The following is a 19,146-nucleotide window of genomic DNA, read 5'->3' as shown; positions in this document are numbered from 1 at the left end:
ACTGACCCTGCCTTCATGGAGTTTGCCTTCTAGTGGGGAGATGTAACCAGACAAAATCACAAGGTAATTACACATTGTGACGTGCGCTATGAATGACGTAAACAGGGACAGTGAGACAGTGTGTGGGATGATGAGGGGCCTCTCGAGGGCACGACATTTGAGCTGACACTCGAAGTGGAGGGAGCCTTAGACTTCCCACCTGTAAAATGGGGATATACGAGCATTACATGTTGTTTGGAGGAGAAAATGGGGATATAAGTGGCCAAACCCATTGGCTAGCTCAGTCAATACGTAAGAGGAAACATCATCACCACCATCAAGACTACAACCATCACCACCACCATCACCATCATCACCATCACTACCATTATCGTCATCACCATCATTATTGCCATCATCACTATCACCATTATTATCACCATGGTCACCATCATCACCATCATTATTATCACCACGGTCACCATCATCATCAACATCATCACTGTAATCAGTCCATAGATCACTTTGCTTTCTCTCCTGAGAGCAGCAGAGGAGGAGAGCATCTGTGGGTCAGGCCTTGGCCATAACGTGACATGACACAGCGCTAAAAGCAGTACCTGGAAAATATTGGAGAGGTCCCTGAGGTTGAAGACATAATGAAACTTAACGGCTGTGGGAAGAAACGTTGATGTCACTTTCTGGTGCAGGGCTGTTACAGGAAAAAGACACATCGATTCTTGCACACTCTTAATGGCCTCGGGAAGTGCAAAGCTTAAGCTATCGTTTCTGAAGCAAATGGACTATGCGATGGTGACAATTTAAGTAGGAAATCTACAGAGCTGAGGAGGGAGGAAGTTCGCTGCGCTACTGACGTGTAAATTGTTCCTGTGTACTGAATTTCCTATCCTCTGCCTCCCCCTCAAGAAACTGGATTTCACAATACCTCAACAGCATCGTTAAAAAAAATATTGACTTGGAAGTATAAACAAAATATTTACCAGGGGCAAGTATGAAGCCTCCGTCAGCCCCAGAAAGCAGCGGGTCTCGCTGACGGGAGAGGGGGCGAGGCAGGTCAGCTTACCCAGGGCGGAGGCCACCAGGTGGTTGCTCATCTTCTGGACTACCATGGGGACCGACTGATAGGCCAGGTGCTGGGCCAGGATGGTGCTGTAGATGCTCATGAGGGCCTCCTGGCCCGGGAAGCTCACGGCAAACACACAGAAGTGGCGCTGCCCGGAACAACCAGAGACCCTTGTCAGGCTGCGCGTAGGGACCAGCTTGGGGCGGGGCCCCCTTCCTGGGGAGCAGACTCTGTCCTCATCGCCTAATGTCTCGTGGGCATGGTCAGAATGGACAGGTTCTCTCCTCATGCCATGTGTGTGGTAAAGCCCCCTTAAATACTGATTACATCTCAAACAGCCAAATTCGTGTCATGCTCTCCAGAAAAAACTTGGAGGAGGCCAAAGAGTGCCTCAGAGCGCAGCCTGGATTTAAATTCCAGGTCTCCATCTGCTTAGGTCATTCAGAGGTGAGGTCCTGCCTGGGTGGCATTGCAGATAGAGTACAGGATTTCCTGTTAAATCTGAATTTCACATAGGAAAATTTTTTTTTTTTTAGTACAAATATGTCTCAAACATCGTATGGGGCATGCTTTTCTGTTTATCTGAAATTCAGATTTGAGCAGGCATCTGTATTTTTATTTGCTAAGTCTGGCAGCCCTATGGGCTCACAGGGAGAGCTGACTAGCCTCTCAACACCCGCCTCCTTCCCCCACCCGTTGGGAATGTCCTGACATCTTCTGAAAGGCTGGGGCGTTCTCCAGGGAATGCCAGCCCACAGCCCCACGATCCCAAATCAATGCTTTCCTTCTCATTTGCCAAAGCGAGCCTTGGGCTCCTGCAGCTGACCGAGATGAGTCCAGGTTCTGCCTACCTGAAGCCTGGGGTCGATGGTGAAGGATCCAGCAGTGGGGTTCATGCACGCCACGTACTGACAGTTATGGACGTCCTTCAGTGTCAGCTTCTGTCGGTCATACCTGCGCGGGCAAGGGCAGCATAATGTCCTGCTGCCGGAGCCACCCCCCGGCTCCCCACCCACCCCAGTACTGCCCTGCATATGGTTAAAAAAAAAAACACCTCAAAATAACAATTACATGTGAAATGGCCAATTGTACTTCATGCTCTTAAGAGAAATTTTGAAACAGGAGGCAACAGAGTGGCTCCGTGTTCAGGTCTGGGTTTATGTTCCAGCTCCTCCATTCAGTGGCCTCGTGACTCTGGGGAGGCTGGCTAACCCCGCCGTGCCTCAGTGTTCTTGTCTGTGCAATGGGTCATGATGAGGACGAATGGAGCTAATGCATGAAAATAAACTCAGAAGGGCCCCTGAAATAGAGCGAGGGTTCCACAGATGTTTACCACCCCCCCCATTATCACTCTAATTATCCAGGATGATGATGGTGACGACGATCAAGCAAGCTGAGGAGCTTCCTCGGTGCCAGGGCACTGCTAACGCTTCCAGGGGCTCAGACGAGGTCAAAGGCTATAAAGAGCTTGTGCGTCTCTCACGTGCCTTTTACCTTTTGGCTTTTCCCCCCATTGTTTTTTGTTTTCTGTTGGGAGTTGGCGCCGGCCCTTGTTCATTTGTGGGGATTCCTTGTATGCCCCACGTGTAATCCACTGCCAGTGTCAGGCACTGCAAGTCGTTTCTCCCGTTAATCCCATACTGTGGTGGGCCATGGCGTCTCTGGGTGAACAGCGTTACTCAGTTTTCAGGTAGGTCAAAGTCACCATTCTTCGGCCTCCTGGCCTATGCTTTTGAAACCTAGGTCTGAGAAGTCCTTCGCACTCCCCACCTTTCCCCGGGTCACACTTTCTTCCACCAACGTGGCAGTTTCTCCTTTGGCTTGTGGGTCTGCCCTCCACGCGGGGCCCGCCTGATCCGTGTGGGAGGGGGTGGTCTGTGTTGCCGTCTCTTCTGCCGTTGCTGACAGAGCCTCTGAACGGTCCAGCCTTCCCTGTTGCTTGTGGGGCCCCTTTATCTGAAATTCTAGAGGGATCTTCCAAATCTGACTATGCCTCCCCCTCCTAGAGAGATGCTTCAGGACAAACTCAAGGGCAGCTGTGGACCCAGGGCTGAAGTTTCACAGCCCTTAGGGCCCTCTTAAAGAAGAGCGCAACACATCTTAGTTCTGTCAATTTTGCAAGGATGCACGACCTGGTGAGCCCATTTCGAGAGCATGCAACCAGGGCCCGGGAGAGTGAGGGGCCACCCCTGGGTCCCCCAGCAGATCCTCCCGAGGGGGCGCGGGCAGCCCTCACGTATCCCTCCTGCTTTGTCCTCGGCGTCCTGCCCTGTCCCTCCCCAGACCTGTCCTGGGCCCTGGCCGTCCCACACCACTTTCATGTCCTCACAGATGTCGAGCTCTCGCAGGGCTGCACTTCAAGTGTGCCCCGCCCCGGCCCAGCTCTGTCACCTCCCCAGGGAGCCATCCCTAACACCCTGTTCCCACATCACAGCCCACAGCCCCCATGGCTTCACTGCTGTCCTTGCTGGGTTCCTACAGCCCGTGAGCCCTGGAGTCGGTGTCATGTCACGGGGAAAGGCCAGCCATGGAGTCAGACACGTGGGCTTGACCTCCAGCTGCGCCTTTCATCAGGGCTGTGACCGCCAGCAGGCCACTTATCCGCTCTATGCCCTATTTCTCGGCAGTAAGGGGCAGACTCCACGCATCCCCTCACTGACCCCTGATGAGATTTCTCGGGTTCCTCTGGTCTCAAAACCCCCAGGTTTGGCTTGGGCCACTTGCCAGGTCATCGTGGCACACTTCTTTCAAGTGATACTTGTTTTAACCACACTGAATGTTCTGACCTTTCCAGACTGCAAATGTAAACATGCCACCCTCGGCTTTCCGTTGCCCTTGGGAGAAAGTGTTCTCTGTCCAGTGGTCCATGAGTCCTGGGGTCTGGCCGCCCCTGCCCCGGGCAACCTCTCCCTCTGGCTCTCATGCTCCAGCCACGCTGGGCTCCTATGGCCCCCTCCAGGGGCCACACTCCCTCTGCCCATGGCATCTACCGTGCCCGAGATGCTCTCCCTCCAAAGTACTGACACTAAGGCCAGTAATGGAGCTCCCAGCTGCCTCCTCCCGCCCCGGGTCTCTGACCCAGCCGCTGGGGCCCTCTGTGACTGCTCCCTTCACCCTGGAACTGCACCCCTCTGTCTTCTCTGCCATATGGACACTTCAATTAGAGGGGCCCCTGTCTGTCCCTGCTCCATGGAACTGCAGGCCCCAGCCGCCAGCCCGGGGCCTGGCAGATGCCCAGGACGTATTTGCGGAATGTATGAGAGGAGGAGACCTTGATCCCCCACCTCTCCCCAGAACTGTGACCCCATCAGCGTGGTCCTGTGTCGCAGCCCTGCATCCTCCCTGTGGCAACCCCCCCCGCCCCGCCCCCACTCACCAGTGCCTGTGGTCCATGTGCTGCCGGAGGAGGGTGTGCGGGGCCACCGTCCCGTACTTGTCCACCTCGGGCATGTTCATGTCGTCGATGAAGTAGATCAGCTTCTTGGTGCCTGGTGGCCCGTAATTCCGCCCTGATTTCTTCTCCAGCGGCTTTTCGAGAACACCTAGAGAAGGGAATGGGGTGACTACCACGGTGCCTGGTAAATCTCAGAGGCGGTGGCCCGAGGGGTAGCCCCGGGGCACCAGAGACAGGATGGGTTGGACTCCAGCCACCTCAGGAGTAAAGGAGAGGGTGGTGGGCACCACTGGCTCCAGGCAGGGGGACAGGAACCTTGTGCTCATCGACCTGGGGGCCACCTGAGACTGGTTACGAGGGGAGCTCCCTGTGGGATCTGCCACCCTCGTCCCCCTGCTCTGGGCATAGAGGGCAGTGGGTGGGGGCATGGGAAGTGGAGAGGCAGCTGGCAAGCTCCCGGGTCTGCAGTAAGAAGGCACTGTGAGGAACGTCAGGGTGGGACTGGGGGGCAGTTGCGTCGGATGAGAGTGATGGGGTGTGTCGAGGCCAGGCTGTGAGGATGCGCGCTTGTCCTCAGCCTCACCCTGCAGCATAGCCGAGGTCGTGTAGAAGTTGAAGGGCACGGCCTGCACCAACCAGTCGTCTGTACTCAGGCTGCCCAGCTTGTCCCCCATCAGCACCGACTTGCCCGTCCCTGCATTCCCCACCAGCATCACCGGCCACGACTTCTCCACGAGCAGGTCCAAGAAGTAGCGGATGCGGATGGTTTCCGTGGTGTGCACCAGTGAGGCCTGCGGGAGAGAGGGAGGAGCTGTAACCCCAGACACACCTGAGCCTCCAATTCCCACCCTCCGTACAAACCTGCAGACCTGGACAGTTTGTCAAATCCCCAGTCTTACTTGGAAGGTCCTATTGTTGAAAACCGTTTGCGACCGGACATCCCATTGAGAAGCGAGTGGGATGGGGCTCTGAGTCCTGCCCCTAAATCGTCATAAATCGTCACCGCTCTGGGCAGTTACCTGCAGGGGGACATCAGGGTCCAGCTCGAAGCGGGGCACCTTGTCCGTCCACGGCAGGAACTTTTTGGTGTCGGGATCTATGTAGTAGTCAAAGATCGTTCCCTGCGAGGGGAACTTGATTGTCTTGAATTCGTTGATCCACCATCGGCTGAACTCGACCCGATAATCTACAAGCTGTTGGGAAACAAAATAGAGCGCAGAAACGGCCCAGCTGAGGGGGATGCCGGGAGACCGGGTCTGGGTGGCCAGGCACCCGCCGCGGCCGGCTGCTCACCTGGTCCTGGAACATGGCCCCTCCGAAGGCCCAGAAGCAGGCGAACACGAAGTAGAGCTCGTACAGCTCCTTGGCAGAGTCGGGGGGTGCGTTCTGCTCGGTGAGGAGGCACTCGAGCAGGTACAGGATCATCTGGATGACCGTGATCTCGGGCACCGGGGTGATCGTCTTAAACCCGACGCGAAGCTTGTCCAGGCAGGTGGGCAGGTACTTGTCAAAGAGGACCAGCAGGGTGGCCTTTTCCGACTGCACCTTGCGCCTCTCGATCCAGCTGCTCACCACCCTGGGGAAGACGGGAGGTGCTGGAGGACTGGGCCACCACGCTGGGTCCCCCGGCAACCCTCTGCTTGGGGAACGCTTCCATGGGATTCTGGCACTCCTGCCTGGTGATGGGGCCAGTCCCAGACCTTAAGAGGATCTGATGAGGGTGTGCTCTTTCCCTGGGATTCTAGCTGTGGGGTGCTGTCCTCCTAGAACAACTGGGAGCCATCCTTTCCACCCCCAAATGCAGATAATACTGAGGACAGTAGAGCTGGATATAGGAGAAGAAGAGAGGAGAGAGAAGTTTCATAACATCACCTGGGGGAGAGAGAGGGAGGGGATGGGAAGGGAAGAAAAGGGAAAGGAAAGGAGAGGAGCAGGGACACATCACTGCATTATCTGGACTCCTGGATCCAGCCATGCCTGAAGCATACATGGTGAATTGAGCCAATTGACGCATTTAATGGAAGAGTCCAAACCAATACAACAGGCATTCCTGAGGACCATGTTGGGTTGTCCGGCACACATACATCTCTGGAGTGGGTTGCATAGAGGTGGCCCACCACGGCTGTGAGGGGTGTGGATCCTGGAGCCCGACTGCCTGGCTTGAATGGGCTCTAGCGTGGCCAGCCGTGGCCTCGGGCAAGTTATTCAACATGTCTGGGTCTCAGGTTCCTCATCCGTAAATGGGAGTGATGATAATTGCTCCCATATTCGAAGGACTACCTGGGCTGATACTTTTAAAGCTCATAGAGGGGAGCCTGGCCTACGGTAAGCGCTGAACAAGTGCCTGCTGAAAGCGGAAAGAGCGTCGGCTCCCTTGCGGGCTGATGAGCTCAGTGAGCTGTCCTTTCTAGGATGCCCAAAACGTAAGCAGGAAGCTCGCGTTACCCGAGGCAGCTCGCCTGCCCTCCGCAGCCCCAGCAGACATGCCTTTCTGCAAGTGAGCGCACGTTCTGGAAGCTCTGCCTCTTACTGCACCCCTAGCAGAACAGAGAACCAAGAGCTCAAAAACTCTGCCCCGTTGCCCCTGGGCTCACTAGGTAACAGAGGAAACCATTAAGCACTCTACGTCCACAAGCGAACACAGTGCAGCTGAGAACTGGATTCCAAATGCAGCGGGTCTTCAGAACGGAGACCGATTTGCAAATCTATACATAGACTGCTGCATTTGCCTTCTCTCTTGAAGGCGGATATATCAAATTTTAAATTTTGCCTTGTTAGAGACATTTAGTGCGTGCAGATGTGCGCGCTGGCTTTGATCTGAAAAGCCGACCCAGACCCAGACCCCGGGAGGACGAGTGGCTTCCCTGCAGGCTCCTGCCCTGTCCCCAGAGGCCACGGGGCCCCTCCGGCCCTGGAGCTTTGCTTCACCTCCCGCTCCTGGATACGCTCAGCCACCCCTGCCTCGAGTCGTGGCTGCCCCTGCTGGAGGGCTGCTCTTTCTCTGGGTTGGGGGGGCCTGAGCAGGCCCTCAGCCTCTCCACTTCTCTCCAGCAAAACCCGGGTCTCCTCCTGGTCCCCAGGATGCCACTCACTCTCTCGGTTACCCCTCTGGAGCCCTAAGAACCACTCCGGCTGAAGGGTGAGCCTTCGGGTCCCGCCCCTGCCCACCCCTGCTGACCTTCCGCTCTCCTTTCCGCCCCTGCTGAGCGTCCACCGGGGGCCCCTCGGCCCCACCGTCTCCTTCCCGTACTCTTGCGTCTTAGCGGCTCCCGCTCAGACTTTGTTCCAGTTCTCTTGCCTTGTCTGCTGCCCACCCTGGAAACGCCCAGACGTGTGTAGTGGGCGGAATGGGGGCCCCTCAAAAGACATGTCCACCCACAGTCTATGAATGTGGCCGTATTTGGAAAAAGGGTGTTTGCAGATGCAATCAAATTAAGGATCTCGGGCTTCCCTGGTGGCGCAGTGGTTGCGAGTCCTCCTGCCGATGCAGGGGACACGGGTTCGTGCCCCGGTCCGGGAAGATCCCACATGCCGCGGAGCGGCTGGGCCCGTGAGCCATGGCCTCTGAGCCTGCGCGTCCGGAGCCTGTGCTCCGCAACGGGAGAGGCCGCAACAGTGAGAGGCCCGCGTACCGCAAAAAAATAAAATAAAATAAGGATCTTGAGAGGGTGCATCCTGGATGAGGGTGGACCCTGATCCAACGACTGGTCCTTATGAGAAGAGGGAAGTTAGGACACAGAGGCATGTGCAGAGGGGAGACCACGTGAGGCTCAGAAAGGTGGCTGTGTGATGGGTGATGTGTCTACAAGCCAAGGATTGCCAGCAACAGCAGAAGCTGGGGGAGAAGCCCTAGGAGAGATCCCCCCTCAGAGTTTCCAGAAGGAACCAACCCTTCCAACACCTGATTTCATACTTCTGGCCTCCAGAACCGGAAGAGAAAAAACTTCCACTGTTTGAAGCTGCCCGGTTTGTGGCCCTTTGTCATGGCGGCCACAGGACACTAAGAAAGCAGGATGACAGGTGTGGCTGGAGAAGGCGGCATAGTGGTGCTGGGTCTCAGCGGCCCCCAGGCCCCTGTGGGTCAGGCCAGCTCTGGTTCTGTCCCTGCAGGGTCACTGCGCTCGTGTAGCCCCCTAGCCCCGGCCTCGCTGCACCGGGAGACAGCGGTCTCACTTCCCACTCGATGCACAGACACATCGAGCATGAACTCTCCCCCTCCCCCCTCCCCACCGGCACACTTGCCTGTGCCTGGAAACACCCATGCCTGCTCATCTCGCCCCGGCCGCCATGAGACATTTCCAGAAGGACCCTCATTACCAGGGCCTCCTCTCAATTCCTCCTCCGTGAATTGCCATCTGGCTTCTGCCCCTGTCGCGCCAGGAAGCTGTTCTTCCTGAGTTAATGGTGAGCTCCCAGCTGCCAAAGCCAGTGGCAACTTCCTGTCCTCGGCTCCTTGACCCTCCGGACGCGACCCTGCTTCCCTCCTGAAGCTCCTTCCTCCCTGGCTATGTGGGGCGTCACCTCCCCGGTTTCCCTTCTACCTGTTCCTTCTCGAATGCTTCAAGGATTCTTCTTCCTCCCAACCTCTCCTACCACTCTCCACATCTCTCCGGGAGACCCAGTTTCCCCAGCACGGAGCAGCCGTGGGTCAGACACACAGCAGATGCAGAAAGCACTGGTTGAGTGAATGAATGAATGAAGTGGACGACTGAACGAATGCAGCCGGGGTGTTTCTCCTGAGGCTGTCCGTTCCAGAATGTTGCACTGGGGTTTCTACTCAAGACCACGCAGGACGTCCTGGGGTATAAATTACTAGCCTTGTGTCCAAGTACAAAAACATGCCTCCAGGATCAATGGCAAGCCTTCCATTTCTTAAGGTTTCAAACATTTCTCACATTCATCCCTCCTCCCCTGTCCCCAGTGGCCACCCGTCATCTGCTGCCATGAACTCTCCTCGTCACGTCAGAAACGGCCCCTGTGCCGGCCCTGGAGGCTGTTCCAGGGTCAGTCCCTTCCTGCCAAGAGCATCCTCGCTTCACGCTCCATCCACGAACACCTGACCACCGCCCGTTCCTGGGAAGCTCACACTCTCGCCCTGATGCCCCTTAAATGTTGGTTCTCACTTGGAATGCTTTCCCTACCTGTCTACCCGGAAAGCTCCTTTTCCTGTCGGGGCTCAGCCCAAACTCCAGCTCCTCCAGGAAGACTTCCTGTCTCCACAACAGGCCCAGACCCTCCCTCCTCCTCAGAGTTCCCTGCATGTGGTACAAACTTCTGTTTCGTTAGCTGCCGTGATGCAGAGTCTCCACGCATTACATCACTTGTTCACACATCTGTCCCGCATCCTTTCATCGCCCCCACGCTGCTGCCTGGGGAGGGCCCAGCACAAGGTATTTAGCGTATGAATGAACGAGTGAGTGAACGAATGAACGAGTGAGTGAACGAATGAACGCATTCACAGGAACATACATCAACGTCAACGCCCTCCTCTTTCTCTGCATAGTTTGGAGCCGGAGAACAAAAGCCCAACTCACGGGTTCCACCCGAGGTCGGCCGGGTTGATGTACAGGATGCCGGCTCTGGACACGGTGGCCGGCGTGGCCGTCCTCAGGTGGCTGATCTCGAACACCAGCCGCATGGTGCGGTTCAGGGGGATCCGCTCATTGCTGGCCAGCGTGAGGACCTAGTGAGGGACACGGGCCTGTGGGTTTCAGCCCCAAAGCACCCTCGTCCTGAGGGTTTCACAGGTCACATCTCAGAAGAGGAGGAGGTCGGGGACACTCCCTGTACCCCCGCCAGCCACCAACCAGCCTCCCTAGCCCAGCGTCTCCCTGCCGTCCTCGATGCCAGCCCCCCCGGCCCTTCCCAGCCTGGGGCCATGGAGAGCGTCCAGATGTGTGTGGATGACGTAGGACTTCACTCTGAGGCTAAAGCTGCCTTTCAAACCATGACCCCGCCCCTGCCCCCCAGGAACTCTGGGGGTCCCTCCTCCACCCAATTGAGAATCACTTTCTTAAGCTGCTTCTAGATAATTCTCAACACTGTCCGCGCCTTCCAAGATATTAGCTACCCCTCCGACATCGTGCCACGCGTCAGTCAGACAGGAACGCTCTCTACACCTGCATCCTTCGCCCACACTGCGGCCAAAAAGCAGGTGAGCCGGGTGCACGGGCCTGCATCCTGTGAGGAACGCGTCTTGTGATGGGGGGGGGCTTTCCCTCGTCCATAACGCTTTGTGCAGAACGCCAGGCAGGCCCCCTCCTGAGTCCCCATGCACAGCGGGTCCTGTCTGCTGAGTGCGGCAGGTGAGACATGTGGCATGTCCCATATGCTCCCCTCCCCCACGTTACTGCCATTCTTGGGGGGTCAGCTCTGGGATCCAGGGGTCCCTTGTACCTTGTTGTCATCCATGACGGTGTTGAGGGACTCGATCCACATGGGGTCTATGTCCCCGTCCAGGATGATCCACTTGGGGCCGTCGTGAGGGATGTTGGCCAGGTCCCGCATGATGGTGGAGAAGAGGCCTGTGGGCGGTGGGGCTCTGTCAGGTCCAGCTCTGGGCGGCTCTCCCTGGGGCCACAGGGGCTGAGACCAAGCTCGCCCCCTCCGGGCCAACACTGGCCTCTCTCTCAGAGGTGGCCAGTGCCCTACTTCAGAGGGACAGCAGAGGCCCTCAGACAGGAGGGGACCTGGCTCATTTCCTGCCCTTCTCCTGACCCCGAGGACCCACCTTTGTGACTCCACCCCTGACCCTGCCCCCCGACATCCCCCCCAAGTCTGGTCCAGTTCTCAGATTCAACAGCCCTACATGGAAGGCCACTGCCCCGCCCTGCACCCCTTCACTCATCCCTTCCCTCTTTCATTCATTCACTCAATAAAGGTTTGCTGAGTGGTCTTAAAGAGTCAGGCTCAGGGACTTCCCTGGTGGCGCAGTGGATAAGAATCTGCCTGCCAATTCAGGGGACAGGGGTTCGATCCTTGGCCCGAGAGGATCCCACATGCCACGGAGCAGCTAAGCCCGTGTACCACAAATACTGAGCCTGCGCTCTAGAGCCCGTGCTCCACAACAGAAGCCACCGCAATGAGAAGCCCGCACACCGCAACGGAGAGTAGCCCCCCCGCTCGCCGCAACTAGAGAAAGCCCGCACGCAGCAATGAAGACTCAACGCAGCCAAAAATAAAATAAATAAAATTAATTAAAAAAAAACAGGAAAAAAAAAAAGTCAGGCTCAGAGCAGGGGGCGTGGGGACAACTGAAGCCCCTGCCCACCCCATAGAGCTTGCATCCCAGTGGAGGGGGTGACGACGCAAGATACACGTGCAGAGATAGATGCCAAGTCACAAAAAGAAAGCGGGGCGGGGGGCAGAGGGTGATGCGGCGGCAGGGGCCTCTCACAGGGGAGACTGGAGCAGAGCCTCCCTGGCTTCCTGGCCCGGGAGGGGGACGCATGGAAGCTTGGGTGGGGCAGGGGTGGGGATGGTCCCCTGGCAAGCAGTACACACCCGCCTCTTCCAACCCCTCCAGTTGCCCCTTCCTCCGCCTGGACCACCCTTGGGGCCCCCCATCTCCCCTAGCCCCTCACCTGTCCTTTCTCCAATGTCCCGAGTTTTTTTTTTTTTATATAAAGCACAGATCTCACCAAGGCCCTTCCCCGGAGAAACACCATTCCCAGCACCCGAGGCTCCAGCCTGCACTTCAGGGCTCTCCTCCTGTAGCCCATGGGGTGGGGGCCCTGTCTCCCCTCAGCCCGGCTTGAGCCCTGATGCTCCAGTGTCCATGGCCTCCTTGGTTCCTCCCGCCTGGGAGCATGAACCAGCCCCCCTCTGTGACCTTCCTGCTCTCCGCAAGCACCATCATTACGCCCGCGTACGTGTGGGCCCCCTCACCGCTGCTGGGCCTGCTGCGGGCCTCCCTCGGGGGCTCGGCCACGTGCTCACCGCACAGAGGCCGGCCGAGCGGCCACGACAAAGCGGGCCCGCCGTGGACCCAGGCCTGGGACGCCTGCTCCGAGCCCTCGCCCTCTCGGCCCTGCCGGGGATGCTGCCCCATTACCATCTTTCCACTCCCTGGTCACCGGGTTGATGATGCCGAAGAGCTCGTCGCAGGTGACGGCCTTGGGGTCCAGGTCCACGGCGACCGGCTTCCTCTGCAGGTTCTGATAGGTCTTGTTCAGAGACTTGAGGACCTGCACCGAGGCGGGGGCTGCTCACTCAGGGCCACATCGCGCACCCAGACCCTGCGCTAGGGCCCTTGTGTGAGCTCCAAGGGCCCTTGAAGACCCACGGGCAGAATCCCTGCTCTGGGCCTGGTTTGCTTTGGCGACACGCGGGTGAGTCTGCGACCCGCAAACAACGTCCAGGAAGACGCGCTGCGATGGTTCCTGCCTGTGCACAGAGGAGGGCTACCTGTGCCCAGACTGGGTAACATTCATACTAGTTCCCTGATAATAAAAGTAAGGTGCTCGCTGAAAGAAAAATTAAAGGAAGGAAACTACCTGTCATTCTTCCCCCGCAGAGAAAAGGGTTTCTGAGGATGTTTCCCGTGGGTATATGCGTAGACAGAAATACACACGTTCCTTTTTAGAGAACTGGTTCCTACAGTTTCTGCCTTCTAAAAATAACTTGCAGTGAGCGTCCCTCATGTTACATAGTCTTTGGAAGTGATCTTTAATAATAGCATAATAGTCCATCCTGTGGGTGGCTAGCTGAATACTCGGCTGGTTTAGAATTTTCCGATGTTATAGGTATCAGTCATGTTGGCCGCCGCCCTCTGCTTTCCACTGTGCCCAGGCAGTGGTAGGGGGCAGGGGACAGGAGGGTGGGGGGTCGGCTGCAGAGAGGCGGGGTGACTGATATCAAGGGGGGAGGAGGGAGAGAGGAGGACCTGGGAGAAGGGCCTCATCGGTGGGACCAGGGTCCGCTGGCCACTCCTCGCCTCCCCTGCCGTCCCCGGCCCCCCGTCACAGCTTCCTTCCCGGTCCGCGACACCCTTCCGCCCGGGACGCACTGGGCTGGGTCCCCGGGTGGGCACGTACCTGGGACTTGCCACTGCCCGCGTTCCCGATGACGAACACCGAGTGCCTGACTTGCAGCAGCTCCTCCAGCTGCACCACCTTCAGCACGAAGCTGTCCTCCGCCTGCAGCTTGAGCTCAACGATGCTCTGCTTGATGACCTGGGGAAGGCGTGTGGGAACGGGGCGCTGAGCCCCCTGCCCAGCGGAGAGCTCAGAAGGGAACAGCGGCCCTGCCCGTGGGGATGTTTACGTGCTCTGCCGTGGGTGCTACTGAGAACCCTGTGCGGGGAATGGGTTTGCCCAAAGCATCCTCCCCTTCCTCTCCCGACCCCCCAGCGTTGCAAGAGGGGCTGGAGAGGCAACCCGTAGCCTCAGGACGTTCCTCGAGGCAGAGGGAGCCGTGCATGTGTGGCCATTGCCCGCTGGCAGACGTGACCACCACCCCAGTGTGGGTACCTGCCACAGTGTGTGGCGGAAAGAGGCATCCTCGGCGGGAAGGAGGCTGGGGTGTGGCTTCCCGGACCACCGTGACCCTGGCTGTACCTACCTTCTCAAAATTCAGGTCCCGTTTCCGAGGCACGTCCAGCGCAGGGAAGAGGTCCCCGATGAGCCCCATGAACACGGGCAGGTCGTCGGCGACGATCTTGGGGATGTTGAAGTCCCTGAGCGCCCTCATCAGCACCTGGTCCTCTGCTCGGCCGGGGTCGGCCCTCTTCAGGGAGCCGGCCACCACCAGCACAGACTTGATGGCCCGCAAGCCCCAGTCATAATGATCCTGCGAGTGGAGGGCAGGGCCGGGCGGGCGTGAGCGCGCCGGCGGGGTGCTGGGACGGAGGCCAGCCTGCCGCCGGGACGCGTGGAGGCATGCGGGCCACCTGCGTTCGTAACCCCTCCCGACCCCAGCTCTGTGGGCCCAGGACGCTGTCACACACCTGCTTTGACAGCAGCTCTTTGCACAAGGTGTAGAGTGTGATGAACTTCCTGGCCAGAAGGCGGGCCTCCAGGAAGCCCTCAGACACCAGCATGATCTCGCATATCAGTTCAAAGTCGGGGACCACCATGGCGCAGGGCCTGCGGGGGTCAGCGGGGTCTGCCTTGGCTTCTCCCCCTCTTCCAACCATGCCCCCACCTGCCCCTTGTCACCTAGGGGCACACCTCACCTGCCAGGAGGAGCACAGCACCACTGGCTGAGAGTCTAGGCGCGGAGCCGGGTTCCCAGGCCCCCACCCGCCGCTTGGCTGCGCTCCCGCTTCACTTGTTCCTCCTACACCCTGCGCAGGGGCGTCTCCAGGCCCTGCATCCCTTGACTCAACTCCTCTGAGAGTCACCTGAGCCCTGTCCTCCCTCACTGGCTGGATGTACCGGAAACGGGACCTCCATCCCAGGTGTCAGAGGCCCCGGCGGGCTGGTCCTTCTTACTCAGGCCTTGTCTCCAGACTCCTCCTCTCCCACAGCCCCCTCTGGTCGGCCTCGCCCTCTGCCCTCCACAGCGCCCTCCTGGGCACTTCCTCATGCCATCCGCGCCCACCACACACCTGAACAAGGCCTTTAAGTTCTCGGGCAGCTCCGTGCGTCCGGCGTACCCGGGGTTCATGGTGATGAAGAGGCCAACACTGGGGATAAGCCTTATCATCTCTCCCAGGAAATTAAACGTTTCTTTCTTGGCCCGAATTGCATCTTGGATACATTTTACCTAAACAGTGGGTATACAGACGCGTTCACGTGGGAATGACCACCTTCGACGGGCGGGACGGATCGTCGTTTGTGCTAAAGTGTGTGGCTGTGCATTTGCGGAGGACCTTCCTGATTTTTCTTTTTTTAAATTAAACTTTAAACTTTGATACAACCGTAGATTCACATGCGGTTGTAAGAACGAACGAGGAGGGGATCCCATGGGCCCCTCCCAGGCGCCCCCCAAGGGTGACCGTAGTGCAGCATCACCACCAGGACAGCCACGTGATGATGGGACGTTTCTGTGACCTCAGGTGTTGTCACCCTCTATAGCCACCCCCATCGTTCTCCCACCCTGCCCTCCCCGACCCCCTGCAACCACTCATTTGCTCCCGTTTCTGTGATTCTGTCTTTCGTGAACGTTAGTAAGCGGGATGGTACAGTGTGTCACCTGAGACGGGCTTTGGTCACTCAGTGAGACGCCCTGGGGGTTCCTCCAGGTTGGGGTTGTTCCTTGATATTACTGAGTGGCGTCCCACCCCCTGGCCGTTCTGTGTGTCCCGTTCCTGCTCGGGCAGTGTGACCCGTGGGAGGGCTGACTGGTAGCCATCCCCACATCAGAAAGTCAGCCCCGGGCTTCCCTGGTGGCTCAGTGGTTAAGAGTCCGTCTGCAAATGCAGCGTACATGGGTTCGTGCCCCCATCCGGGAAGATCCCGCATGCCATGGAGCGGCTAGGCCCGTGAGCCATGGCCGCTGAGCCTGTGCGTCCGGAGCCTGTGCTCCGCAACAGGAGAGGCCACAACAGTGAGAGGCCCACTTACCACAAAAAGAAAAAAAAAAAAAAAAGAAACTCAGCCCCGGGTGAAATCTGAATTCAGGGACCATTAGCTGCCTTTGACCCTCGGTGGTGCTGAGCAGCTGCAAATCTCCAAGCCACCACTGGAGGGCGCCCTGCAGCCACAGTTTAAGCCCTGACCTACGAGCCTGGGGCTTTGGAGCAAAGCGCATGCCTAGTTGTCCAGGACTTTCCTCCCAGACTGGTCTGCAGCGTGCGGCTCACAACCCAGCAGGGCAGGGGCTGGCGGTGGGACCCCTCCCCTCCACGTGGAGCCTCTCCTAATGTTCCGTCCCAGTTCCTGCTCCTCCATCCGAGTCAACAGAGCTCTACGTGATTATCCTGGGGTCTGTGCACTGACTTTGGGGGCAGGGGTCCCCAAGGCAGCCGTCAGCATTGCCCATGGGTCCAGGGGGCGCTGGCTGCCCTCGTCCTCTCTTTGCAGTACTGGCCTCCAGCCCCAGGGCTTGGGGATAGTTCCATGTCTATGCCAAGGTGGGGAAACAACAGTGGAGGAGGCCAGCTACCTGCACTCACCCCTAATCCTGCCAGCAAACCCATTCTACAGATTAGAAGATGAAGGCACAGACAGTTCAAATAAAGCCCAGAACTAGGCAGTCCTGCACTCTGTCATGGGTGTTCCCAAAATACTCGGGCTCATTTCCTCCTTCTCTCCCTCCCAGCACCCTTGTCTAACTGATAAACTCCTAGACATCCTTCAATGCCCAGCTCCATTGGTAATTGAGACCAAGCCCTCTGTCCTGGTCCCCTAGGCAAAACTGATTATCCCCTCGTCTGTATTCGGTTACATATGTGCCACTGGGTCTGTGGGCCCCTGAAGGACAGGGCTGGGGTCCCGCTCACCTTTGTGCCACACCCCCCAACTCAGTGAGGCTGACCTGACCCTACAGGAAAGCTGACGAGCGCCAAGCCGGCAGGGCAGTGAGTTCCCGTACGTGACCCAGAGACCACGCGGGCCCTACCTGTACGGCGATCACAGACAAGACCTCCACGGAGATTCGATTGAACTCATCGAAGCAGCCCCAGGCTCCAGTCTGGGCCAGGCCCTTGTAGATATTGCCACAGGACTAGAAAGGGTGAGATGGGAGAAGCACGCGTGGAGAGCCCTGCCGGGAGCCCCTACCTGCCCCATCAGCCCCCTGGCCGAGGGTCAGGCTTGGGAACTTTGGGGCCCTCAGAAGGCTAGAGGCAGGACGTTCACTCCCTGGGAGGGATAATCCTGCCCGGGGCCGGGTGCCAGGAAGAGTCCAGACCCTCCCTGGCATGGGGGCTTTGCCCGGGCTCAGATTAGCGAGTTTGTGTAAAGTTCAGCCCTTGCATTTCCCGCTAGCACACAGGAGAGGGGGCTTCCCTCTAAGGTATGGGGACGGACGGCAGGCCCCAGCTGGATAATCAGGATGGTTCTTCAACGTTTACATACAGGATTCCTTCTGGGAGGATCCAGCTTCAGATTTCACTTTTCTAAAACCCAGAAGGCCGGTGCAGGCTGCGGCCTTGAGAGTCAGAAGGGGCAGCCGTCCCCACCCTCAGCCTCAAGATGGGGTCCCCTGGACTGTGGGGCTCCGATGGGGGTGGGGCAGGGAGGCCCCCTGCAGGCCCGAGCTCCTGATCTCAGTGTCCCCCCCGGCCCCCAGGGGCTGCTTGGACCTGACCTCCATGGTCACCCCTCTTCCGGGCCCTTTGAGAGCTGTGGCTGTCCTGCAAAGTCTCCAGTGACCGCTAGGACCCAGCCCCTACCCTATACCCACCCCTCATGCTACCCTGCCCCCCAAGCTCTCAAAGGTGCTCACTCTGTCTGGTGCCCCCAGTTGCCGGGGACAAGCTTGGAATGTAGGTTGGGAGGGGTTACCTCCCCAGGGGAGGCAGGACTGGTTGTGCCCACCCTGAGAGCCTCTACCAGACACGCTGGTCATGCTGCAGAGGCCCAGCCTCCCAGGAGGGCCAAGGCCGCCAGTCGGGGCACCACTACTCAGCCTCTCTGTCTGGTGGACGCCGTCAGCAAGCTGGGGAGCTGGTGCCTCCTGCCTGGGTCCGGCCGGCAGTGTGCACACATCTAGAGCTCACTTGGGGCGTGGAGGCTGTGCCTTCTGAGGGAGGGGCCGTGGGTGGTCCTCCCTGGGGACTTCAGGCCCCCCTGGGCCTGGGATGCGTACCTTGTAGTCCATCTGCTCGGAGCAGTTGAAGACGTAGACCATGATGCCCAGGGCTCTGCCCAGGTCCTTGGTCGTCTCTGTCTTGCCAGTCCCGGCAGGGCCAGCGGGGGCTCCGCCCATGATCAGGTGGAGGGACTGGGTCAAGGTTATATAGCATCTGCAAAGGACCTCCGATCACCTCGCGGGCGGCAACCCCACAGCCGCCCACGTTCTTTCACTGTGGTTCAGTGACACCCCCCCCCCAAGCCCCAAGGAGGCACCAAAGGGAGCCGGTGGGAAGCACTTGTGATGTCGCCAAAGAGCAGACACCGTCTTGCCGGGGCGGATGCCACATGGGGGCTGTGCCCACCAGGGCGTTAGAGGAGGCCACTGCCTAACGTCACAGTCACTGACGGTTCGCTCTGAGCAGCTGCTGGTCTGAGTGCTTTTTGCTGTTAAATGACTCGCTTGACCCTCAACGAGCTGCTGAGGATTTATAAAATAACGTCCCCACTTCGCAGGTCCTCAGAGAGGCTGAGGAACACCCCCAAGGCCATACAGCCAGGGTCGGAGGGAGGGAATAGGATCGTGGCCCCCGAGTCTGGGTGCCTGGCCGGTAGCAGGACTGAATCTGACCCAAATGCCCGGACCCGTCAGCCTCAGCAGGGCACGTTCGGGTCTGACAGCGCAAGGACTCACGGGGAAGGGCCCAGAGAACAGTGAGAGTCCCCCCGCTGCATTGCTCAGGGCCAGGCAGGAAGGCGGCTGGTGCGTCCTCACCTGTCGGTGAGCGGGGTGATGACCAGTCGTGGAGTGTTGCCCAGGTACTCGTACGAGTACTGGATCTGGGCGTCGCAGATGTTGGCAAAGCAGTGCTTCTTCTCCTCATCCCAGCGGTGCCGCAGCTGGGACTGCCAGGTGAAGGCCTGGGCGCTCTCCACCTGCAGGAGGGGCAGGCCGGTTTGCCTCCCGCTGGCCCCTGCCCCGGGGTCGGGGGGGGCTCCCTGGCCTCCGGCTC

General features: G+C 58.6%; 1 protein-coding gene across 1 annotated transcript in view; it reads right to left on the bottom strand.

Moving 5' to 3' along the window:
- Positions 1 to 19,146, bottom strand: part of DNAH17 (dynein axonemal heavy chain 17) — a 154,366-nt gene that overhangs the window by 44,587 nt on the left and 90,633 nt on the right. Inside the window, exons 37-53 of the mRNA XM_073798250.1 lie at positions 18,909 to 19,069; positions 18,150 to 18,306; positions 16,959 to 17,063; positions 15,004 to 15,161; positions 14,401 to 14,539; positions 14,016 to 14,243; positions 13,490 to 13,627; positions 12,508 to 12,640; positions 10,851 to 10,978; positions 9,989 to 10,137; positions 5,748 to 6,030; positions 5,474 to 5,647; positions 5,038 to 5,245; positions 4,437 to 4,602; positions 1,912 to 2,014; positions 1,061 to 1,208; positions 597 to 688 (exon numbers count right to left, since the gene is read on the bottom strand). Coding sequence (XP_073654351.1) covers positions 597 to 688; positions 1,061 to 1,208; positions 1,912 to 2,014; positions 4,437 to 4,602; positions 5,038 to 5,245; positions 5,474 to 5,647; positions 5,748 to 6,030; positions 9,989 to 10,137; positions 10,851 to 10,978; positions 12,508 to 12,640; positions 13,490 to 13,627; positions 14,016 to 14,243; positions 14,401 to 14,539; positions 15,004 to 15,161; positions 16,959 to 17,063; positions 18,150 to 18,306; positions 18,909 to 19,069 — 2,670 coding nt within the window. The remainder of the gene's footprint in view (positions 1 to 596; positions 689 to 1,060; positions 1,209 to 1,911; positions 2,015 to 4,436; positions 4,603 to 5,037; positions 5,246 to 5,473; positions 5,648 to 5,747; positions 6,031 to 9,988; positions 10,138 to 10,850; positions 10,979 to 12,507; positions 12,641 to 13,489; positions 13,628 to 14,015; positions 14,244 to 14,400; positions 14,540 to 15,003; positions 15,162 to 16,958; positions 17,064 to 18,149; positions 18,307 to 18,908; positions 19,070 to 19,146) is intronic.

Source organism: Tursiops truncatus, chromosome 20, assembly GCF_011762595.2.
Source record: "Tursiops truncatus isolate mTurTru1 chromosome 20, mTurTru1.mat.Y, whole genome shotgun sequence".
Lineage (NCBI taxonomy): Eukaryota > Metazoa > Chordata > Mammalia > Artiodactyla > Delphinidae > Tursiops > Tursiops truncatus.
Note: the sequence above shows the minus strand (reverse complement) of the source record. Positions and strands in the feature narration are given on the sequence as shown.